The sequence below is a fragment of the Coloeus monedula genome (assembly GCF_965178545.1).
Source record: "Coloeus monedula genome assembly, chromosome: 5".
Lineage (NCBI taxonomy): Eukaryota > Metazoa > Chordata > Aves > Passeriformes > Corvidae > Coloeus > Coloeus monedula.
Window position 1 is genome coordinate 31,932,460 of NC_138785.1, and position 25,802 is coordinate 31,958,261.

At 39.3% G+C, this 25,802-nt stretch overlaps 1 protein-coding gene across 1 annotated transcript in view; it reads left to right on the forward strand.

Annotated features, from left to right (window-relative positions):
- Positions 1-3,944: 3,944 nt before the first annotated feature.
- The window catches only part of PAPSS1 (3'-phosphoadenosine 5'-phosphosulfate synthase 1), a gene marked incomplete at its 5' end in the record, with an annotated part of 39,855 nt that continues 17,997 nt past the window's right edge, over positions 3,945-25,802 (forward strand). Inside the window, 7 exons of the mRNA XM_082282182.1 lie at positions 3,945-4,004; positions 11,424-11,538; positions 14,618-14,853; positions 16,240-16,378; positions 18,512-18,630; positions 23,367-23,480; positions 25,407-25,518. Coding sequence (XP_082138308.1) covers positions 3,945-4,004; positions 11,424-11,538; positions 14,618-14,853; positions 16,240-16,378; positions 18,512-18,630; positions 23,367-23,480; positions 25,407-25,518 — 895 coding nt within the window. The remainder of the gene's footprint in view (positions 4,005-11,423; positions 11,539-14,617; positions 14,854-16,239; positions 16,379-18,511; positions 18,631-23,366; positions 23,481-25,406; positions 25,519-25,802) is intronic.

Consider the following 25,802-nt stretch of genomic DNA (forward strand, 5'->3'; position numbering starts at 1 on the left):
AGAGCAAACTCAGCAGATGTAATACTTGCAATATAATTGGGAAGAGAGCTCTAATCCTCAGCATTGTGGGACATGAAAAGAAGTCTGAGTTAAACATTCAGCAATATGTCAGAAAACAAATGGTATTCTCATCGCTCAGGGGTTTTATCAGCATTTCTGCTGATCTTTTTGTGGCTTCTTTAAACAGTTGGGCCAGATTGTTCTGCTGGACATGCATATCAGTCCAGATATTAAAGGCTTTTGCTAAATACAGAAAATAGGTTCCGAGAAATACCTCCTCTATTCCTATCTTTCTCAGCTATGGGTGTTATACAGGACGTCTTATATTTATTTGTATGTAAATGAGCATATCATATCTGCAACTCAAGCTGCATTACAGGTGAAGTATCCACATGATAATTTTGTAAATCTCAGATAGCTTTTGGTAGTCATCTTTTCTGCTACACAAACCTGGTAACAGAGGCAGAATGGCTCCTCCAACAGGAGGCCAGTGAATAAAGAACTTATGGTTAAAAGCCTTTAGAGACTGCTTCATAGCCCTACTTCCCGTATTGAGAGATACTTCAGAGGAACTTGAACAAAACGTTTAATCTCTTTAAAAGGCATTCTGACATTCTTGCTTACTAGAATAGTGTCAAAAGAAGTATGATTTATGTGAGAAATAAAGTTTGGAAACTATGCTGACAAAACAGTTATGAGCCTTTTCTATGTAGGCACCATAGTGTACATTGAAGATATTTTTTAATCAAGAAAAAGAAAAAAAAAGAGCAAAAATGTGGACAGTCTGTATGACTACCTGAGTTACACTGCTCTGGGTATTTTGTAAGGAAAAAAAAAAAGAGAATAGATGCATCTGTACATGAGCATGAAATGTCATCACAATTTGATCAGAATGCTTACCAAATGAGCAATTCCAGTATTAAAGGAATTTCTCCCCTAATTTCTCATTCATTTTATTGTAAGATACAACAGTAGGTGGATTCTACAGAATGCTTCATTAATACTTTTTTTCTTCCTAGACATAAGAGGAAATGCATCTTAAAAGTAATAGTTATAGCTAAAGCATTTCTGGGCTTGTGTATCAGTCGTATACAAGTGGACGATCAGTCTTTAACCATTAAACCAAAATATTAGAGAATACTTTGTCTCTAGTTTGTAGTCAAGTCTAATTCAGACATTCTTTTTATCTTAAAATTGATGTCTAGAAGCTACTCAAAATAATCTTATAGAATCACAGAATCCGTGAGGTTGGAGAAGACCTGTAAGATCATCAAGTCCAACTGTTAACCCAACACTGCCATGCCATATAGCACCACTAAACCAAATTGCCAAGTACCACATCTCTGTGTTATTTGAACACTTCCAGGGATGGTGATTCCACCACATGTCTGAGCAGCTTGTTACAATGCCTGAGCAGCTTTTTGGTGAAGAATTTTTTCCTAATATCCAGTATTTTTTAACATCCTAAAGCTTGATTTATCTCTGTTGAAACAGCTTGATTTATCTCTGTTGTTTGGTGAAACACTGTAGTAAAAAGTAAATATATTAAAAAATAATTTTTTAGTATTATAATTAAATATATTTTTCTTTGAAATGCTGATTTTTCCACTGAAATTTTCCACATTTCTTTGGAATATAACCAAGAAGAAATCGTCTTGTCTTGTTCCTAGTATGACCAGGTGCTCAGATTTTACTGGAGATTGAAACTGTATGGTACCATGTGTCTCTCTGCTCAGTAATTTTAAATAACACACACTAGTACTCTTACTGTATGTTTGGGATTGATTGGTATTAGATAGTATAACTGGTGATGCAAAAGCTAATTCAGCAGAAAATTATTTTCTATGTAACTATCCCTATGTAGAATTGACAGGACTTCCCTGAGCTGGTCTGGTCAGCGTGTCCATATGTACAATTTGCTCTGGGCTGACAGTCCTTCTTCAGGAGTATTATGTGGCTGTAGAGTGCTTTGCCTAAAACTTCATCTGTGCTCAAGGACTGTTTTTTCCCCAATCTTCATATCAGAATCTGACACAGCTTCTTTAACTAGTCCCTGTGCTGCCTAGTACTAGATTCTAGTACTTCCTTTTTAACAAAAAACTCCATTTTTATGTAATTTCCCTTTTTGAAGACAGTCCTGAAATTCGTGGATATTTTGGAGTTGTTGCTCCTGCAAGGCATTAAATCCAAATTTATTATTGTCATTTTAGAGAGTAACTCTTTGACAGCTCCTAGACATAACTGAATAGTCAACAGGGGGAAACTCTCAATTCACTGTTCCACGGCAGTGTGCTGGTTCTCTTTCCGTGCTTGGGAGAGCATTGCATGGGAGATTTTGCCCTGCTTCTGTCACTCCAGGGTGTCCTGCTGGGAGATTGCTCAATCTCCTTATCTCAGCAGACATCCCTCCAGGGCAGTGGCTGGGCATACCCCACAGTTTGTCATGATCAGAATACAGCCAGGGGCCATCTGTTGAACAGTTACTTGGAGGGCAACATGTGGTATAACTATCAGTCAAGCCTAAATACATAACTGCAATTTTTTAATTTCTTAGTTATGTTGTATTAATTCCATCAGACCTTCACATTGGCTGAGAGCATTTCTAACTATTTTTCTTGATTTCAGAGACATCATCTACTTCACATAAGGATTTTAAGCTTTTAATCAGAATATCAATACATGCTTTTAAGCCAACACCTTTGTTTCTTGGGGAGGATGTCTTTCTGATATAGCAGGAGTAAACACTGATCCACACCTTTTTATTTCCTGTTTAAACTGTCAGTGAGCAAACACGCTCCAGACTTTGAACAGCCTAACGTTTTTACAGTAAATGCAATTCCTGTGATTACGGCACCATTTCCACCTATAACACTTAAGTGCTAAAGTACTTCCTTTCTTGAACTATTATAAATGGACTAATATTTATACAGTAAACGCCACTCCTGTTAGCATGGCATCATCTCCACCTTAAGATTAGCACCCTACTGCTAAAGCAGTTCCGCTCTGGAAATAAGAACCCAAGAACTTCTGGTTCTAGATCCGCAGTAAGAGACATTTCCTAGAGCGCAGCACGGGATGAACTTTGTTGGGGAAATCTGTGTCACACAGAATAAAGCGACAGCCACTTCGCACCTTCCCCCGGCCCCAGCTTTTCCCGAGGGGCGTAGCAGCCTGTCCTCTGCGCATTAAGTGGAGAAGGTGGGGAGGACCACACTCAAGAGAGAACTTCTCCGCTATGCCGGCCGAGCGGAACGGGTGGGAAGCACACCATCAACGAGGCTGGGAAAGACCTCTGGGGCCATCGAATCCAATCTGTGACCGAACATCACCTTGTCAACCAGACCATGGTACCCAGTGCCACATCCACTGTTTCCTTGAATACCTCCGGGGACGGTGACTCATCCCCTCCCCTGGGCAGCCGATTGTAGTATCTCATCACGCTTTCTGTGAAGAAATTCCTCTTCATGTCCAACCTACACCTCCCGTGGTGCAGCTTCAGGCTATTTCCTCTCGTTATCGCTTAGGACTATGTCCTCTTGAATGAAGCGAGCTGCCTTCGTGAGCGCAGGGCCGGGCCGCGGGGGGTGGCAGGGACACGGGCACAGACACCGAGAGCCACCGGAGCAGAAGCGGCGGCGGCGGAAGTGGCGGCCGCCGCCTCCCCGCGCACGTCACCGCGCGGCGCAGGCGCGTGGCGGGGCTGCCGTGGCTCTGTCTCCCCTCAGCCGCCTCCTTCCCTCCCTCCTTCCTTCCCTCCCTCTCTCCGTCCGTCCGTCCCTCCCTGCGGCTGCCGGGCCGCGGCTCCTCCCTGCACCACCTTTGGCCGAGTCGCGGGAGTGCGCAGACGGTACAGCTCTTCGGCGGCAGCGGCTTCATCCGCACCGAGCATCAGTCGGGAAGGCGCGTCCTCCTTCCCTTCCTCCTCTTCTCGCTGCCCTGCGGCCATGGAGCTGCCCGAGAGCCAGTGCAAGAAAGTCAAGCTGAGCAACAGGGAGCCGAGCTGGGTGAGCGGGCGGGCTGTGCGCCGGTGGGCAGGTGGGCGTGCGGGGGCCGAGGAGAGGGGAGGCAGAAGCGGCCGAGCGCCGTGGTGATGTGGCAGTGGGCGGCAGCGGGAGCCGGGACGGGGGGCTCCGTGCCCCGCTCCCCTCCCGGGCCGGGAGGGATGTGGGGCGGGGGGCGCGGCGGTGCGAGCCCGGTCGCGGAGCGGCAGCGCCGGGGCCCGAGGGCACTGCGGCCGGGCAGCCCCGCGGGGCGGCTGTGGGGGCGCGGGGCCGCCTGTGGGGAAGGGCAGGGAGCCCCTCTGGAGAGGACCCCGTGCCTGGAGGTTTCATCCCTGCCTCTTCCGCCGTGAGCCCTCGGCTTCCAGAGTTTTGGAAGAAAGAAGACTGAAGAATGCGATGTACAATGTGGCCATTCATAAACCTGGGTTGGCCAAAGACTGGGGTTCTTTGTGTTGCGGGTGTTATGTGGAAAACTGTCGAGACAGGGCTTAAAAAAATCTAACCAAAGCGTTCATTCTTGTTCATAAAGATGGGGGAGGATCGGTTTACAGCAGAGACCAAAATGCAGCTATTTAGAAGAGACATTGCAGGCCTTTGAGAACATTTGATACCTCTGATGATGCAAGGCAAGCGAAAAAAAATGAAAGCGTGATTTCTTTCAATCAATGCTGAGTTGAAACAGGCAAGACATAAGATCCAGAAAACATTTGATACGAACGTAGCAGTGCATATCAGTCTTTGAAGTCTTGCTGTGAGTGGTGCAGGCCACAGCTCTCCAAATAAAAGCAGCTGTTGCCTGAAAAACGGGAAGTTCGTATCGTACTGTTCGGTAGATGTTGTGCCTGTCCAAGCCTCTTCCACTGTGTACAAGCTTAAACTTGTTTATGTAAGAGAGTAATCGGTAGGTTACATTCTTTCAATTCCACTAGGAAAAAGCAAAATCCAATGTTTAGAAGTTAGTGAAATAGACGATGTCTGTGTGGGGTTAACAAAGTGTATGCAAAAGTTACTCTGTATCATTTCCTTAGTCATCAGCAAAACCAAGATGGATTTGTCCAAACAAGGGAAATTCCTTAACAGACATTAAGTGTTTGCTGAGTTCAGTTGAGGTTTGCAACCCCCTCTATGCTACGTGGCAAGCAGAGGAAGTCTTCCGCTTCTCCCTTTTTCTTCAGAAGACCTCAACTGAAATGCTCTTTATAAACCAATAAGCTTCACCAGGAACAAAAATGTTACTGATTCACATGCTCCACAGGCAAATGTTCTGGCACTACTGGCTCTGCATCTGTTCAGCTGAGAGGAAAGTCAAAGCAATTTACCCTGGTGGAATTGGCAGCCCCTAGGAGAGTAGGCAGAGCCTTGTCTTTCAGAATTTCTCTGTGCTTCCAGTGCTATTCAGAATACACCTCTGTCTGTGGAAATGCCCTTGCCAAGCCCACCTCTGAGCACAGCAAACTCCCCAGTTACAGAGCACAGCATAGCCACAGACACTGCCATTACACTGGTTTGATAGGGAGATGTGTGGAACACTTTCTTTAGAGTGGCTTGGCTAACACAACTGAGCTGTTGCGTCAGTTTGCAGGTGGCTCCGAATGAGACCTTGCTCCAGTTCTTGTTTCTGAGAGCATATTCAGTGGAGTAAATTCTGACTTCATTTTTTATCCATCCCCTCTGATGCCAGCCTGTGAGTCCCCTCCAGCACTGGTCAATAAGCTGTCTCTGCCTTTGGTCATGCTGGTACTGCAGCAGGTGGCAGGCAAAGACACACTTCTTAATAATATCTTTACCACTGAATTGCTTGTATCCACAGTACTGTAGAAGATTCTGGGTGATTGCTGCTGCTGTGATCTTTCAAACTGTCCCAGCTTTAGAGCACCTGGCAAAGGGGAGCTGGTCTGTGTCAGTGGCAGGAGAGCATGAATTTGGCAGGTCGGGTGGTGCTTTGTGCGGAGGTGTTTAAGTGCCTTATTGTATCGGTATCACCATGACAAACTGCCTTCTAGTGGGCAATAATTGTAAGGATCCAAGTAAGAATTCTTGTTGTAGGTGGGAGAAACTGTAATGCTGTAGGTTATGGCAGAATATGGATTGGGGAATTGTTAAGTTTTTAAAAGATTAAAAGATATTATTGCTCAGATATAATTTCTGGGTTTGCCCTTCTTTCCCAAGCACAGTTGTCGAAATCAAAGCACAGGTTTTCAAACCAGAATTTGAGAAAGTAGCTAATGGAAGATATTCCTGACAGATCTTTTGGTCCTGAAACCTCATATAAATATGTGGTTATAGCCTCTGTGGTAGCTGAATTTTTGTGTTGGAACCATGTTTGTTTTCCTTGCTTGTGTTTGTATGTAGTCAAAAAAATGGGCACTGTTCTCCATGCACTTGAGTTGCTGTTTGGTTGTTGAGCAGAACACTTTGCAGGGAAAAAAAAGAAAACTACTCATTTGGTTATCAGTGCTGAATAATAAATGTCATAAAAATGTGTTGTTATCAGGGTATCCCTGGTTTATAAGAGGCACATGGTGAGCAAGTTAACAAATGACCTAAAGATCGTCTCTTATGACTGGGAAATGAGAAAGGCATTGAAAGTAAGACTGCACTTCAGAGGGGGGCTGCATGTGTTGCTTTTGCTAGCTTATGGGACTTCTTAGCGTGGGGAAACCAACACTGTCATCTTAGAGCAGAAGGATATGGAATTAGTTGCAGTTTCTTTGGTATATATGGTTTGTATGGAAACCATGTCTGTTGTTTTCTGATACTTCCAGCTTCAAGCTGTCCCAAGTTGGTGCTGCAGCTTGGGGAGTCTGCTTGCCATGGAAAGATTTACTTCCTTCCCCAGAGGTGTTGCTTTGTGAGAACTTAAAATTTGATATTGATTTGGAAGTACAATATTTCATTGTTACTTGAAAGTAATGAAGAATAAATTCAGCTTATGCCACTGTATATGCCATCTGTCTGTTAACCATAGAACAATTAAGCAATAATCTCTTCTTTTGGCTTTCTTCTGGTATTGGTATTGCAACTTGGGTTTGCTTTCCGTGATCTGGATGCCTGTCTGTGTTCTTGCATCAAAGGTGTTTGGCACTGATAGTCTGATTTGGCTTTGGCAATAAAAAAATGTCGGCGTAACTGGGCAAAACATCAAGAAAGATAAGAAAAAAAAAAAGGGTCATCTCAGGAAGTCTGTATGCAGAGAAGTTGACAGAGTTAGTATTTCCTTTTGACTCATATCATCTTTCTTTCTTTTGTTGCTGTGGTTCCTAGATGTCTGTAGTCATTCATTTCCTTGGTTAACTACCTGCAAAGCTAAAATTTACCTTCATGCCAGAAAAAGTGAACAGCAGAGTTACCCTTCCTTCTTTATCATTGCAGCTCTCCAGTGCACATCTCTGAAAGGATTTCTTTAATACCACTTTTTTTTTACTTCAATACAAAGATGTTTGCCTGTTAGAGCAATTTTGATTTCATGAGAGAAACAAACCAGCATAGTGGGGGAGGAGAAAGGAAGGATATGTCAGCATTCTCAGCTGATATTACTGCTATAATGAAACACAGTGGACTGAAGCACTATTTCTGTTTAATGTGGTGAAGTAGGAGAGAAAATATTAAGATGCAGTGTTTGTCTACTTAATGCAGAAGCAGTGTGTTGCAGGGTGGAAGACATATTTTTGTGGGGATGTCAGAGTGGAACTATGCAATGGTTGTAAAAAAAGCAGATAAACCTTGGTGTTTAATGCCTTCTTTTTCATTAACCCCTTTACAAAAATGTAACGTGTCCTTTCAGCAGGGACTACTATAGTGAATGTAATTAGGCTTAGAATTTTAAAATAGCTTCTTCAAAGAATACTTGCTCATCACATTGAGTTTTTCTATAGCATGTTTTCTTATGTCTCATTTCTTTTAACATTGTTAATATAGATCTCCAAGGTGAGAGATGCTGTGATATAGTGTAAAAGGAAATGACTGTTCTTTATGTCTGGTATCATTTTGGGTGGCCATTTAATTTCATCTGTTGATAGTCATCAAATTTTATGTACAAGAATTTGAAGACAGGCTAAATAATTTAAGAGCACAAACAATATGTGCCAGTGAGTATTTTTTTGTGCCACATCAATATTTGTAGTAGGGTGTATGTCAGGGATAGTAGTTAAAAGCCTGGGTTGTTGAAGATCCAGTGTTCAGCTTGTTCTGCTTTTTATGCTCGGTGGTGTGGGCAAATCATATGGAAGCAAATTATTTGATAGGAAAATGGACATAATTAGGGAACTACTTTTTTTTTTTTTTTTTTACAGCAGCAGGGAATGACTTGCTAAATTATTAACTTTTTAGAGCACCTCTCTAAAAGGCAGTTTTCTATCAGAAGATAAGGGGGATTTGGCCAGGATTAGTACTGAGCAGTCTTGTTTGTATGCCTGCACACAGATACAGAAAATGGGGCAGCTGGTAACCAGCAGGCATGTTTTGAGAGCATGCAGACTCTTTGAGCACTTCAACCTTTAGTCTTAGATGCCTGCTTCTGAAGTACAGGTGGATTATTGTCCTTCTGCTCAGCTTGCTGGCTGCTCCACTGCACTTGCGTGCCTTGTCCTCTAGCAGTCAATTGGTCTTCTCATTGCTGTGATTCCTCATCTCTGCTAAGTAGATATTCATACTTTTTTTCATAAAAGTTGTGTCTTTTTCATCATTTTAAGAATCCCTCTGGCCTGCTTCCTCGGGGTTTGATGTGTTATGTAAACCTAGTGTAATAGCCTGAGTAGTTTCATTGCTGCTTTCCTAGTTCTGGAAAAGAGAGAAAACTGATGTAATTTATGGAATATGGACTGGAAGAGGTCTCCTTGGATGAGACATTTGACCTCCAATGTTCGAGTCTGATAATAGTCTTGTTGCCAGGCATCAAAAGCAAAGCATGTGTGGGTTTATGTCTTAATGTAAGAGAGCTTACTGAGACAGTGGCATGGGATTTGTGCTTTGAGACTGCTGTTTATCCAGTGCCTGGTACAATACAGTACAACTGGAATTAATGGGAGAGAATGTAGCTATTACTGTATTAGTTTGAATGGCTGTGTACATTCATTATGCACTATATATCTTTTAATTGAAGCACTTCGATTATTTTTGTTGGTTTTAACTTCACAATTTGTGCATTTGCTCACTGAGATCTCCAATTTTATGTAGTGCATAATTGTTCCTGCGATAAAAAGAAAGACTGACTTTTTGACTTTTGGTTTTAGTCAGCTGTATTGCAATGACTTTGTGCCCAAAACAGCTTTGTTTTAGGAGATAAATTATTTGAAGATAACATGATCAGCTAGGTTAACTTCATTTTGTATGGTTATAACCTGTTTGCAGGTGGTGGTTTCTTCTTGGTTGGTATTCAGTGTTCATCTAATTTTAGTTGCTGAACTATCACCACCGAATTACAGAGGTATTGTATTTAAAACCTGAACATAGATTCTTACCTTGAGTTTCTGTTTGTATTAACTATGAGCCTCGTCATGTATAGAAGTGGGGACATACAATCGCACAAATTCATTATTTCCAATTAAGTTATAGATAAACCTTTGAATAGAACAATGATGTAGCAGCAGTCCTTGAATCCACAAGTAGATACCATGTTTTTGTTAATTCTACTTTTTGATGTTTCTCTGTGAAACTATGAACAGCTCTCTGCTAGTACTCCATAGAGGAATATAGTCCCTACTTTCTTTTATATTAAATATACTGCATGTTTTCTTTTTCAACTGGCACTGGTACAATGATGAAAGAGAAGATAGTGCAAGATGTTTGCAAGCAAGGGAAGCCAAAGCAGCATTACAGATACCACTAATCCCTCTCATCCCTCACCCCCCAGCCCCCTGCCCTTTTTTTAAAGTCTTCTCTTTTGTTTCATTGTTCATCCGTGGTCTGGCAATCTAAGGTCTTGATCTTTCACAAACAAAATTAATATAGCCAGATACCATTAAAGTCTAAGATCAGCCAAGGCTGATCTTCCTGTGGGCTCTCTGACTTTAGATTGTGAAATATGTTTGACAACAGTGTCATTTTACTGGAGATATTTGTAGAGCAGGTTATTAGGATGAGCAGTTTTAAGAAACTCTGTAACCAGCTTTGTTTAAATTAAAAGTATAGGAAAAATACCCCATATTTTAGAATAAATTCTTTAAAAAGTTCCTTGAAATAGTACTTCCTTTAAACATTTAGACTCTATGATAACTGTGTCTTGTCTGGAGACAGATGATGCCATACATAAAGGCACTTGTTTAACTGAAAATTGGGAGAGATGTGTGTAGTTTGCAATGAAAAGGCCTCTTAGGAGTTAAAAATGAGCCAAAGAGCCAGTGCTACCAAATTTGTCAGGCATGATTTGCCCTTAGTGAAGCCAGGTTGGATGTCACAAATCACTTCCTTACTTTCTGTGTGTCTTGGCTTAGTTTCTATGAACTTCTGCTCCGTGATCTTGGTGGGCAGAGAAGTGAGACTGGTGGGTTTGTAGTTGCTCAGGTCTTCCTTATTTTGCTTTTAAAATGGGCTTATGTTCCTCTTTTTCCAATATCACCTGACTGCTGTGACTCCTCAAATATGATGGATCGTGGCTTAGCCACATCCGCCACCAGTTCACTAAGGAGCTACAGATGCATCTCATCTGGTCCCATGGACCTGTGCACTTTCAGGCTCCTTAGATGGCCTTGAACCTGGTCTTCTCCTACTGTGGACAGTGGTTCTTCATTCTCCCAGTCCCTGCATTTGCCTTTCACGACTTGGGTGGTGTGACTGGAGCACTTGTCAGTGAAGACTGAGGCAAGAAAAGTCATTGACTGTCCCAGCCTTCCCCATGTCTCCGGTAACCATGTGTCCCTTTTCCTTTCAGAGAGGGCCCACCTTTTCCCTAGTCTTCCACCCTCTGTAGAATTCCTTTCTGTGTTTGTGTCCAGGAGTTTCTTGTTCATCTGTGCAGGTTTCCTGACTTTTTTGCCTGACTTCCTCTTTGTTGGGATGCATCACTCTTGAGCTTGGAGGAGGTGATCCTTGAATATCAACCCATTTTCTTGGGTTTCCATTCAGGGCTTTATCCCATGGTACTCTACTAAGCAGATCCCCAAAATTACTTGGACAGAAGTCAAGGTCTAGCAGTTCATCTGTCTATTTTGTAGTTGATTTTTCTTAAACAAGTTTTATTTGAAAGTAGTAGTTGATTAACCTGTCAGTCCCAAGCTTGAAGTAGCACAAGGGATGTGGTTGGCTATGGGTGACTGTTCTAATTTCCTGTGTCTCCTTTGGTCCATGCTGGAGCTGATGGAATGGGTATTGGTTTTACTTCCATTTTTCTGTCTCCAAGTCTTTCTTTGTGCCTGTGAGTGAACTTGTTTGCTTTGCCAACTCACAGTGTATCAATCAAAGACTTATCAATGACTTCTTTTACAGGGAATGCAAAGGGCAACCAATGTTACCTACCAAGCTCATCATGTCAGCAGGAACAAGAGAGGCCAAGTGGTAGGAACAAGAAGTGGTTTTCGTGGATGCACAGTCTGGTTAACAGGTACGGCCATGGATTTCTGAGGATCCTTTTGTTTTAGTACTCTTTTGAAAAGCTACTTAGCTGTAGCTCTTTTTTGCATGCAGAGTTGAATGTTTGTGAAATCTAAGACCTTGATGCAATTTTATTGCTATTTTTAGGTAGACTAGCAGGAAATTGCTTTGGGATAAATAGTAACTTAAAAATGTGTTTTGTTCAGTGCTCTGGGAGGGTTGTTTTTTGGTACTGTCTGCTACTTCTGGTTTAGTTTTGGAATGTATGGGGCTTTTTGTTTTCCTTGTGTGCGTTGCCTTTTTTTTTTTCTTTCTCCTTGTTTTAACCAATTCTGTCTCTTTGTACCTTCCATTTTATCTATTTTGAAATGAAATTGCAACTTTTTTTAAGAGTCTGTACGTCTGGGTCTTTTCTGTAAAAGCCTCTTCTCTTTGGATTGTTTTTGTCTCCTTGGTTTGAAATAAAATTTCAACATAAACCTGTGCCTTTGGACAGCAATTGCATATTTAGGCAATGCATACTGGGAGTTATTTTTGAAATCAGCTCTGTGGGGTTTTTTTGTAAATAGAGGCGGTAAATACATTCTGGAAGATATTTTTTGTTTTGTAACAGTGAGGGAATTTTTTTGTTCTGTCTTTCAAAGTTTTTGGAAGCTTTAAAATATTTCCCTTAAAGTTTTTTTTTAGTTAAAACTGGTAATAAAAAAAAAATATAGCAAAATATGTTATTTAATTGGTTATAAAGCATTTAGAACACTGCTGCATTGCAACATAAAAAGTTTTCACAGAGTATTAGAGAAACTTACTACATTCAGTACAACTGGTTTCCACTAGTGTTACTAAATGTGTGTGAAATGTAAAGCAGTCATTGATAACAAACTGCTGAGAGGCATTCCAAAGAGATTTGATACAGTGGCTTGCTGTCATGTATTTCTTTGGGAAAAGAATGGAGCCCTTTCTCTCCCTGTTTCCATCACATAGCTCCAGCCTCTCTGTCAATGCTTGAATGATCTGGTGGGCTGCCTTTCTGTTTCTTCTGGTAATTCATTAATCTAATTTTGAAAAAGGTCATGATAAAAATGTTTTCTCAGTTATCTATATGGCAAAATTTCCCAGTCAATGTTCTTTTTAAACAAATGTAATCTTAATGCCCAATTTCCTTTTTTTTCAGGAAGAAGGGTGGTGGTAAAATATCAAGAATGTGTGTGGGAAGCTAGGTTATTGAACGTGTTTGAGCAGTAATGTGAAAGGGTGAAAAGGACTGTAGGCATTGAAGTAAGCAATGTTAACCATTCTAGAGCTGTGCAAATGTGAGTTTCAAAATTCTGATAGGTGTTAGAATAAAATCTGAAATATTGGTACGCTCCAAAATTCTCTCACTTTGTCAGCACTCACGGAGTGGGAGTGTATGGAAAGATCTTTCAGGGATCGCTTTTCAGTTTTCAAGGTAACCTTTATTTGAGAGCTCTGTTTTAATGAATGTTGAGTTAGAGGGTCCTAGTAAAGAAAACTGAGGAATGTAGCAAAAATACGGAAAAACATTGCTTTCATGTGTAAAATAATATGCAATCTTTAGAGTGTAAGTTATATCAAAGACTTGTCAGCTCCAAGACTGCTTTTAAATTCATTAATGTATAACCTTAACTTCTGCAATTCATTACATGTTGGAGACCAAATGATGTGTGAAAAGCTAGAGCGTTTGAGCAAATAGCAAGCTAGACGTGGGGACAGAAACAGCAAGTCAAAGACTGCATCAGTGAGAAGCAAATGATGAAGTTGATGAAATCTTATTTTGGACTGTTGTGCCTATTTTCTATAATGGGGGTGTACTTAATTGCTGCCAAAAGAGCACTGTTCTGTTTTCTGCCTTGTGTTCCTTCTCTTACCTTGCACATACTGTACTGCTTGCCCAACTCAACACTGAGCTGATTCAACTTGGGAAATCATCACTGAACTTAGCACAGCCTCCCCACATAGACACAAATGGAGAAAAAGAAAAAGGGAAAATACCCCATGGGTGTGTGGGGGGGGTGAGATTAGCAAACTGAGTTGGCTAATGGGCACCAGAGGAAGCAATGCAATGACTCCTTTTCTTTAAGTTACCCTGAACATCTTAAGCTGTCAGGGTTTCCTTTGCACTTTGTGTTTTCTTAGGGATGGTTGCTATCCTTTGCGATAGATGTCTTGGAAGTAACACCAAGCTGCTGTTTTGTGTGATTTTTTTTGTTTTTCTCCATTCTTCGAGAGTTAAAATAAATCTTAATCACCACTAATAAAAACATTTTTCTTCACCCAGTTGTGCTACTGTTTTTAGACTACCGTTACCCCTTTTTTTTTTTTCTCACTCAAAGGGTAAATGTCATCTTATGAAGATCTGAGTTTGTGCTCCACTTACAAATTGACTTCTTGGTATAAGCAGAAGCATGTGCTCCAGATAAATTGAAATCTAGTCTGGAAAAATTATTTAAATAAATTTCCAAATTAAAGTGAACAGTGGACTTTTTAGGGCCAGCAAAGGTTTGTTGCCAAGGATTCTAAATTAGAACAGAGTTTGATAGTACAATTTCCTTTTCTTGTTGCTATCACACGCTGATTAGTGGAGCATCACTGCTGTGTGTGAGTCTTGAGTGAGTCAGTGGTGTCTAATTCAGTGCTGTCATTCTGCAAGGAGTAAGAACAGAGTGTGATTTTGGCCTGATTCCATTTCTTTTGTTGACTGAAATTCACTTCAATGTGACATCTTCCTCTTATATAAATGTAAGATTGTAACTGTGTTTGGTTTCTGAATTAAGTTTGCTCAGGTAGTAATAAGTGCCAGTAGCACTAGGGAAAGTGCACCATCTCTATAAGCAGCAGCAGCAGAGCTCAAGGTCAAACTCTTACCTGCTTCAAATTGCACACTTAACTTTGTGCCTTTCTCTCTATACCTATTATCAGTATAAAAGCCACTTGGCTTATATTCCAAGTAAGCTTATCTAAAAGGCATTGCTGCTGATGCCTGTCGCTTTGGAGTTTTCATAATATGCATGTACTACAATTTGACTTAACCTGTTTCTATGCTGATAGCATATTATTATTGAATATTTTAGGTCTATCTGGTGCTGGGAAGACTACAGTGAGCATGGCACTGGAGGAGTATTTAGTATGCCATGGTATTCCATGCTACACATTGGATGGTGACAATATTCGCCAAGGCCTTAATAAGAATCTGGGTTTCACCCCAGAAGATAGAGAAGAAAATGTTCGTCGTATTGCTGAAGTTGCTAAATTGTTTGCAGATGCTGGTTTGGTGTGCATTACTAGTTTCATCTCTCCTTATGCTCAGGTAAGTGTGAAAAACCTCTGGATGAAGTGTAGGGAAAATACAAAATGCAAAATGTCACTGAGAATTCTAGTTACAGAAATCGCTTTCTGAGCTTAGCCAGAATCAAATACTTACTTGCTTTTTTTGGTGATGTTTGTGCTTTATGGAGGTGATTACTCAAAACAGAAATACTAATCTTAAATAGAAAATGTTTACATTAGTTCTATAACTAGAACTATCCTTCAGTCCATTAGACAGAATTATTATTCTAATATTACAAACAAGCTCAAATGATGTTCCAAGAAAGACTCTTAAAATTGCAATATCTTGTTTAATCCATGTAGATTCCAGTACTTTATAAATATGAAGGCTAGGTGTACACTTAACCTGAAGACTCAGTTAAATTGTTTTTATAAGCAATTTTTCCTTTAGTGAATGAACGGTGAGAGCTTTATTTTTACCAGGTGGCTTAAGGGAAAAGTGTTTTAATTGCTTGTAGGTTCTTTTTACTTTATTTCATGTTGTGTATACAACATGATATTATGTAATACTGAAAATTAACGTAAATCCACTTTCACATTTTTTTGTGAAGACTGTTTTCATCCGTGCATGAGAACCTGGAGGGGAGAGACGAAAAGGGTGTGTGAACACCCAAGTATCTTGAAGAATGACCCAGGGACTTTAAGCTTAGGTGTTTCATGACATGAGAATGTGTTGTTTCTTTGGTTAGTGTGGTACAAACAGTTCTTCTGATAATAATTTGGGGAACTCAAATCCTACAGTAAAACAGAAGTCTCTAGATATGAGGAAAATAACTAATAAAATAAACAGTATTTGATAAGAGATGATTTTAGTGGATTTTGGAAGGCTTTTCTTTTCTCTGAATGAAAGCCACCAATATTGTTCCAATGCTTGGCAAGCCATAAAAATAATACAATAAAAATAAAATAATACAAATAATACAATATTTTGACTACACAAGTCTTGTCAGTTTAAGGAATGTAGGGAAAACTGGTGCTTGGGAGAGAAGGGTGGTTGTATCAAGAGCAGCAGGTAACACCTCCTCCTGGCTGTACTCAGCTAGGCAGATGTAATTCCTCAGACATATATGTATGGGTAGAGAAAATCCTGCATTCTACTGGCTGGGTTTGGTTCTGGTTTTTTCTAATATATCAAGTTTAATGTAAAATATCTCACATCATCCTGTCAGCTTTTACCGTGTGATGTACTGTAGCCAGAGTGATATAGCTTGCAGGGCATCTGTTAATCAAATCACATTTCTTTTTTCCAACTTTGAAAGCTTGCTTACATAGTGCTGTCAGCTTCTTTAAAATGAACTTCAAAGGCAAAACCGAGTAACAATATGTGGGGGCAACCTTTTAGGATTTTTCTTCTGTTTTCTTTCAGGATCGTAATAATGCCAGACGAATTCATGAAGGGGCAAGTTTGCCTTTTTTTGAAGTATTTGTGGATGCTCCATTGCATGTCTGTGAGCAGAGGGATGTTAAAGGACTCTATAAGAAAGCCAGGGCTGGAGAAATTAAAGGTGAACCTAGATGTAATCACATCTTTCTGCATAAGTGAAACATTGGTGTAATCTGGCTCCATGTAAGTGGATGTGCTCAAGTCTGAGTGTACCACCCTTAAAAAGAGCATGGATGCAGGACAGGACTGAGAAGAAAATTGAAATTTACTTCTAACTCATGGAACTGACTAGTTAAATGTGTAGGACTATAAAAGGGTAAAAGTGGCTAACCTCACACAAGGAAAAACCTTGAGCACATTAAAGGTTGCAATAGAAACCATGTAATGATGGAGGATTAGTCTGTCTCCTTTGTGTGTCCATTGACTAGTAAAAAAAGAGCCTGATCTTTCTAAAGTCTTTGAAGAACTGCATTGGTTGCTAGTTTCTTCCAAAAAGTTGCTAGTTCCTTCCAAAAAGTAAAGTAAGGCCATTGTCTACCTGTAAAGACCATTAAGAAGACTTCAAAAAATACTAACTTTTACTTTTAAATCAGTGTTCTATTCTAGTGCCCATGAACATTATTTCCTATTCTCACCCTTAGGTCAAGATTTAAGTATAGACTGCAATAAAAAAACCTCAGCTGTGCAATCATACATTGCAAATATTGTTTCAAGTGCTGCTTTGCTCTGTGTTACATTGTAGTTTGCAGAGGCTGATGATAGCTAGATCTGTGTTTAGTAGCAAAGTAGTTTTTAAACTAATCACTTTTGGGGAGTTTGCAGATGCTGTATGAATTCACTGTTAATCAAAAGTGATATAAAATTGAAGAAATCTAAGACATTCCATGAGTGATACTTGACTATCACTCGTACTATTTGCTTGATACTTCTAGTACTACAGAATATTTCATGTAACACCAGGAATAAATAAAGCTGAACTAAGATTTGTTCAAAATCAAAGCAAGATGGCTTGACCTGACATGATACAAAGGTACAGTTCTATACAGGATGCTTATTTGTGCCATAGAATATCCCTAGTATTTTTTTTAATTTTACAAGCCCCATAATGGAATTGTGTTCCTGTAGAAGTGGTAGAGAAGTAAACAGTGCCTGAGTAAGCTACAAGTTGGTGTAGCAGTGGCTGTATCTCATGACCTATCTGATATATGAAGGATGAAAATTAAATGACCTTGCCAGTTCATGAGGCATGTCAGCAACTGTTATCTTCTTTTTCTCTGGCAATGGTAATGGGACACTTTCTTTGCCTGCTGTTCCCACTCCTCTGGTAATCAGATCCTTCTAAAGGATACAGGTTTTGGAAAAGATACCAGCCTCCTTTATCACATGGGGTACTGCAGTAATTGATATTTTTCTTAGTTGAGGAGCTAAACTACTAATTTTGAGGGTATTTAAAGCTGAAGTGAAAAACTGGAGTTCTGCTGTTTGCATTTGCACTTGTGGGGGACACAGCTGTTCAGTTGTTGAAGCCCAGTTGATATTCCTGATGCAGATCTGACCTGTAGTGCTTATACACTTTGCCTTTGGGCTTGATTTTTCCTCCTTGTTTATGCATGAGTGGTCAGAATCTCCATGATTTCAAAGCAGATTGCAAGCTAAGTAGGCCAGAACAAGTGTCACCGGTGGCTTGTACAGTCTGTGACAGCTATTGTAACTATAATAAGCACACTCATCAATCTTACATTAGCAGCTACCTTGAGATGAGTATATTAGCTAAACTAATGTAATAGGTGTTGAAATTCCTTATTTCAGAGTACTGCTAGGTGGTATGAGTGTAAATGTCCATATATACTGGATGTTCATATTTTTTCATCTTTTATTTTTTTTTAAGAGCAGCAATCAGCTGCTAATGAAGGACAGTGGATGGATTACTAACTCTGGGTTGATATGCACAGTTCTTCCGTCAGTGCTCTTTTCTTTATTCACAGTAAAAATCAAATAGCTTCACCAAGAAAAAAGTGCTATGTATGTACTGCAGAATGCTGAAGTTTGATGCAGTCAGATAGTATGGTTAGCAAAGTGTCTGATAAAGAAAAAACCTGCTGACTTCCCTAAGAAATCTTGTATTAAGGAAGCTAAAACTCCATGTTCTTGCCTGTTGTGTTGGTTTATGTATAGAAAACTGTCTGTGAATGGCGTTAAAATGGAGTCATCTTTTGGAAGAAGTCACCTAATATTTTTGTCTTATGTTCTGTAGGTTTTACTGGGATTGACTCTGAGTATGAAAAACCAGAAGCCCCAGAGCTTGTGCTGAAAACAGATTCCTGTGATGTGAATGATTGTATACAACAAGTTGTGGAACTTCTTCAAGAGAGGGTGAGCAGAAATGGAGACATATCTTAGAAACTTTTTTTTTAAAGTATTTGTACCTGCAATATGAATGTAAGTACTGGTAAAAACAAAGACAGTTTGAGAGTTAAAGGCTTATGCATCTTTCAATTCAAACTTTTAAACTTGTCCTATTGTGTGTTTCCTTTTTAAACCTGAACATTGCACAACATTGATCTCCAAGTGAAATAAGATTTGGACAAGTGGAAAATTAATTTATATCAATAACAGGAAGGAAGAGAAACCTGTCTCAGTTTTTACAGAACCAACAGTGAATGCTGACTTAAAAATGCTAGCAACCAATTTTAAGAGTCTGAGTTTTTTATGTTGTCTCTGTAGTGTACAAGTTAATATACACTGCAGATGTGAAGAAACAGGCTTGCACTTACACATTATTTGATCTCACTTAAATAGGGGCTGCTGTGCTTGTGTCTGTTTTCCCTTGTTTCCACTGTTTTTCTTGCACTAGTAAAAGTGGTCCTGCAATTGTGTAATGAGCAGCTCAGGAAGCTGATCTTCTTGGCATGGCTGAGTTGAGTTTATGGTTCATAGCTTCTGAAAAGGTAGGTCTATTTCCTTGTTCGTGCCTGCAACTTACACCATTCCTTTTGAAGTCTCCGGGCCTTCTCCTTTTGCCTGATAAGTGGATTCAGCTAATTATCCAACCTAAAAAACCCCACCCCCCACAAACCCCACACAGAAAACAAAACAAATAGACAAAAAAAACCCCCCAAACCCAACACTAAAAGTGAAGGCAGCCAAGAGATGACTTTATCCTCTTGAAACCATACCCCTAGAATTTGCTAATCTTCATGTAGAAGAAATGTGTTTCCTTACATTATCTATAGTCAGTGGGTAGTGGATGACATTCCAGACAACTATTTATTTTAATTGAGATACTCTTGCAGACAATTACTCATGCTTTTTTATGTGAGTTGGATGTTCTGGAAATTTAGGGTATAGGCAGTAGTTTGAGTAAAGCTCCACCAAGTGTTGAAGTTGATAAAAGCAAAAGAGCTCATCATGTAGCCAGCATGGAGTTAGTTTTAACCCTCTGTGTAAGTACAGCTCTGGAGAGATTTAGTCTCTTGTATTGAAATTTTCAAGAAAACTGCTCATGGATGACTGGTTGCTCAGAGTTGCTCAGGAGATAAGACAGGGCAGAAAACCATTGGAGGGTTCTAGATTTTTGCCCAAATTCCCATCTGAATATTTTTTTTTAAGAAAAAAGGAGATCTGTGTAGGAGTCCTACCTGTGAGAGGAGGCAGTTCCTGACTGTGGGGGCCCTGTGCCTCCTGCTCAGAACAATTCAGTGTGTTTCACAGCTGTGGAAACCGATGTCACATGTGCCAAGATAGTGATCCCTGAAGTCTTGCATTGGTATACAGTGCTGACTGCTCGCACCTAGCCCAGTCAGCTTTGTTTAAGGCACATTTAGCAGTTTTTTCCTTTTCTTTGGAGATAACAGTATTGTGAATAGCAAGATATCTTAGTGGTTGCTTAGTTCAATAAGAGACAATGAAATCAAGGCAAGGCTAAATAGGCACGTCTTGTTTTTAGACCATATTAATGCAGTGCTATCTTGAGAATATAATTTCTGTAGATTTCCTGTAATTTGAACAAAAGGGCTTATAAGAAGGATGAAGAAGGACTTTTTATAAGGGCATTTAGGGATAGGACAAGATTTTAAACTGACAGAAGGTAGTTTAGATTAGATGTTAGGAAGAAATTCCTTACTGTGAGCCTGGTGAGACACTGGAACAAGTTGCCCAGAGAAGCTGTGGATGCCCCATCCCTGGAGGTCTTGAAGGCCAAGTTGGAAGGGGCTTTGAGCAACCTGGTCTAGTGGAAGGTGTCCCTGCCCATGGCAGGGGGGTTGGAACTAGAGAATCCTTAAGGCCCCTGACAACCCCAACCATTCTGTGCTTCTATGCTTTCTATGAAATAAATTTTTCAGCATTGTAAAAACATTTGTCAGCATTATGAAAACATGTGCCTGTGCTGCAGATAAGACTGCCTGCAGGCTCTACTGTAAATAACAAGAGCATAGCCAGGAGCTTGGGAAAAGTAATTTTGCAATTTTATGTAGCGCTTGTGGGACCTTGTCTGGATACCTTATCCAGGTTTGTGCCCTTCTCCCAAACCCAAAAGAAAACAGACATTGATGTGCTTCTGTGAGTTGTGCAGAAGGTCACACTGAGATGGCCGGAGGCTGGAGGATGTCACTGCACAAGGAGAGGCTGAGGGGAAGTGGATTTGTTCAGCTTGGAGAAGAGAAGGCTGAAGGAGTTCTTGTTGCTCTTTTCATCATCCAAATGGGAGGGTATAGGGAGGACTGATGACGACTTTTCTTAGAGATGCACAGGGGTAGGACAAGGGCCAGCAGACATGAGATGAAATATGGGAGATTAAAATTAGACATAGGGGAAAAAACCCTTTCACTGTAAAGATGATCAATTATTAGAACAAGTTGCTATGAGTGTTTGTGGATGCTCTGTTCTTAGAGATTTTTAATACTTGATTGGCCAAGGTCCTGAGCAGCCTGCTGTAGTGGGACCAGTTTTGTGCTGGAGGCTGGACTGGATGATCTCCAGAGGGAACCAGCATCAGCAAAGAACCTACCACCCCAGTGTGAGGAGGCACATTTCCATAAAGCATCTAGTTTATTTCTTATTTTGCTATTTTTTATATGAATGCATTGAGAAATAATAAATATTGAGGAATATTCTGTAACTTGTCCTTTGGTAGAATTAAGCTTTCAGTAAAATTGATGCCTTAGAATGGTCACTAGATGGCTTGCTAGCCTAGCATTTTCCCAATTCCTAAAATTCATGCAGTTTAAAGATGCATGGATTCCTCTTGTTTCAGGTTTTATTGTTTGGTTGTTGTTTTTTTTTTTAATCTAAGCTATTTTAAGTACCACTTTCATGTGTGCAAGGGAGTCTAGGTTTACTAATCCTACAAGTTCTCTAAATGTCAGACTCAGTTGCTAGAACTGTCTTCAAGCTGTTTACATTTGTATAATGAAGTAGGTTATTGACAGAAAGTGCATTGTGAAACCTTTGTTTTGACTATTAGTGGGATACTAAACCCAGGATAATGCTTGAAGGGATCTTTTTAATAGGCACGTGTATTTTAAGCTGGTGATGGTTTGTAAAATTAGGCCATCCTAGCCTGGTAATGAGCTAGGGTCCAGAGGGAAATCTGTGAAGCAGCATAATGTGCACTCCATCATTATAGTGTTCCTTACAGGAGACAATGCCTTCATTTGGTTCTGGGCTTATTGCTGTAGCAGGAGTCTTCTGCAGCTCTCCTGGGCTGTAGTGCTGCTGCTCAGGCAGAGAAAACAAAAGGAAGGTTTTGCCTAACATGTGATGTAATAAAATCTGCTTTCAAAATGATGTCTGATATGTAATGGACCAAACTTTTCCTTATAAAACACCATTTCTAAGTGCTAGTTTGATTTGTCTTCTTTTGATGTGTCTTTGAGGACATGAATTATGCAGCAGCCAGTGAGACTCATGACATCTTGTTACTCCCATAGTCATTTTATCTCTCACTTGTCAGCTTTCTACTGCCTTTGTTTTACTTTCCATGGAGGTAGTGCCTAAGGTCTGATAAACGCATTAAAATTCCTGAGCTACCTTTGCATTTTCTACAAGCATACCTATTTACTCTGGCCTGCATATACTGGAAAAGTAAAGATAATCTATTCATTGTTGTTATGGGTCTGTATATACTCTGCTCTAAGGGTAAGCTTTTTTTCTCAAAAATTAAAGCATTACTTTACAAAGGTTTCTCAAACACTGAAAAATGTGTTTTAAAAAGAACAGTCAGTGTGTTTTCACTGATTTTTTGCTACTGAACTTCACTGGAACATTTGACTGGGTTTTGATATATTACACCATCCTTTGTTGGAGGAGACTCTTTACAGTTTTGTCATGATGACCTTTTCTTTTAATTATGTTTTTATCTTTGGGTTAGTGTCTTCTAACAAGTTTAAGGTCTTGAGTCTTGAGCATTGTGGAGTGAGAATATTTTGTTTAATACACAGGGGGGAAAACTGATTTTTTTTTCAAATAAAAAATTGATATGTTGCTTATAGAGCTAGATTTCAGTTCATTGCATATATGTGCACAGATGACATCACATTTAAATATTTTTAGAGTTAGTATATAGATGAAAATACTGGTAGTATGTCATTAGCTGTAGGAAATACATTTAATTTGTACTTCTGTATTAATTTTCAGTAGAGAAGGAGCTTTGTTTATTTTACTTTCATGTTTCCATTTCTAATGTATCTTCTATAGTGAATGGCTTAAATTCATAAATGCTCAGTCTCTAAATCTTTTTTTACTTCTTCAGCGTGTGTAAAAGCATTGAGTTTTCCTTTCTACTGTAGATAATGTGGGCATTAATAAGTCATAAAAACTTCACTCAATTCAATGGTTAAATATTTACTAGGTAAATGTTATATGGGTTACTTAAGGTTTAGAAAAAAATCTCTTGTCAGTGTTTCACTTTAGCCAATCTGCTGGCTTGAGTAACTAGCAATATATCATCATCTTGGAACAGTGCTGGCTTTTAAATGAGTAAAAACTGCATAATGAATAAACTCTTGCTACTGTGTAGTGCAACATTAGAATTTTATTTCTTGATGTGTGTTCAGTGCCCAAGAGGCATTCTGAGCAAACATCAAGTTCTGTTTATTCCTTTTATACAGGACATTGTACCAGTGGATGCGTCTTACGAGGTGAAAGAGCTTTATGTGCCAGAAAACAAGCTACAGTTGGCCAAAACTGATGCTGAGTCTCTGTTAACCTTGGAAATAAATAAGGTATTGTGTGTTCAGGTGTCTCTGCTGCAGTTGAAAGATGGTCTGATCTGTTGCTTAGTGTAAGTAGATGTAGCTGAAATATCCGTACCAGTTACAGAGTACAGCTTGATACACTTTTTCCATCTTTCCTTGAGAGAAAGCACAGCACCTGTGTTTTCTTTGTCTACTTACCAGAGATAATTGAATCTTCATAATTTCATGAACAATGTCTGGTATAGTGTTATTTAGTTTATCTCTAGCCTAGAGATAAAATTTACAGTAATTTTCTCCCATGCTCCCCCCACATCCATGGAGTAAACCATGCCTAAAATGTCTTGTATGAGAAATTGCTTTCAGAGAGATTGCTAACTTTTTTTTTAGTTTACTTGCAGAAACCATTTTATTTGGACTTGTAATTGCCTAGAAATATGGGGGAAATCAGTTACTGCTTCTTGATTCTTCTTGTTGGTAGTCTTCAGCTGAACATCAATAACTTTTAATATATATACCAAACTCAAACAGTTGCAAACAGATGATCAGATCTACTTGATTGCTTTTTTTTTTTTTTTTTCTGATTAGAGCATACTCATGCTGCTTTTCTAGTTTCCAGCAGAGAGACTGTGGAAAAGCAAGGATCGACCTGATCAACCGTTTTCTTATTTTGGTTCAACGCATTATTTTTCAACTGAGATCATTTGGATGAAGCTGCTTCTGGCTATGTTTCTGTTCTACCTCATTCATTTTTCTGAAGAACTAAGCCTATACACAGATGCAATGCATGAGTTTTTTCACTGGCTTTTTGACAGTATTACTAGAACTTTAAGCTAAGCATTTGATCTAGGAGCTGACTAAGTTCAGAGTTCAACATCTGTAGTGAGTAGACTTTGAAGGATTGGGGTGGCATCCTAAGCACTGAACTAAATAGTTTTAAAAGTTGCCTGGTCTTCTATTAGTAATGAATATTAGTACTTCCTTTCATCACATATTACTAATTCCTTTTCACATATGTCTGTGTAAAACTATTCATTGGTTTGTTGAGGAATAAACAATTAAGGTCACCTTTATTAAACTTTGATAGTGTCCCATTCTTAATTGCTCCCTTTATAGAAAACCAGATCATTTCTCCCTCCACCACCAACCAGTGGCTTGTTAAATATCAAACAAGTATATAATGTAAGCTTGGGAAGAAACTGTGTTTTGTACTTGCCTCAGTATGAATTAAACAGTGTAATAAAGTTATTCATGCCTTTTGCAAAAGAGACTTGCACAAGCAAAGCCTGTCCTTGTCAAAAACTTGACCAAGTCTTAGTAATGCACATGCAGAAGCAGTAGAGACCACACACTAAGTTGTAGTGTGACTGAGTGCTAAGGAAGGAAATCCTGTGTAAACTGATATCTCATGCTAAATAAGTACTAGTCTAGAGGGAATTTAACTTCTGGATTGTCTCACTAGTTTGTGAAAAAATTTATTTCTCATTTGTTTAAAGACTAGGCCTCTTAATATTTACACACATAATTCTGATATTTTTTGTGGTCATTGTATGTGTTGTTATTATTATTTCTTTTTTTTTTCTTTTTAACATCTTTGTTATCTTCTTTTGTTAAATAAAGGCAAGTGGGATTCTCTAATTTTGTTAAGATTAACTTTATTAAGATTTACAAATAAAGTTTGTTGTTGTGTGTTTGTTGGTTTGGATTTTTTTAACACATGGAAATTTGATCCAGTATAAGGACTGGAAAATAGCCAAAAATATGAACAAGTTGTTTTTTTCCCCTTACTTGTAGAAACTTTTAAATTATTTGTGATTAAAAACTGGAGTATTGAGAAGTCTTCCATCTGCATTGTCCTGCATTTTAGAATTAAATCATGATCTTTTATGATTAATACCTGATGCCAGTAATTAAGCAGCAACTTTTGTCTGCTCTATTTCTTCATTTCTTTACAAGGTGGATATGCAGTGGGTACAAGTGCTAGCAGAAGGTTGGGCAACACCCCTGAATGGCTTTATGAGAGAGAGAGAATACCTCCAGTGCCTTCACTTTGACTGTCTGCTTGACGGTAGGGTAAAACACACCATTTGTAAAACCAAGTAAACTATTCCTACTTCTGATGCTTTGCTTTTTACTGGTGGTGTGGTAATGCATTATCAGGCTTGTGCACAACTTGAGGTCTGGGATAAGAGAACAGAATTGTATAACAACCAGTTTTAAACTTGATGGTTTTATTCTTTTTATACCTACCATCATATTAGGATTTGAATATTTTGTCTTTTTGTCTTTACAATTTTTTTTTTTTCAAATACCTTAATTTTTGAAAGACATTTAATTCTAAAATGCACACTT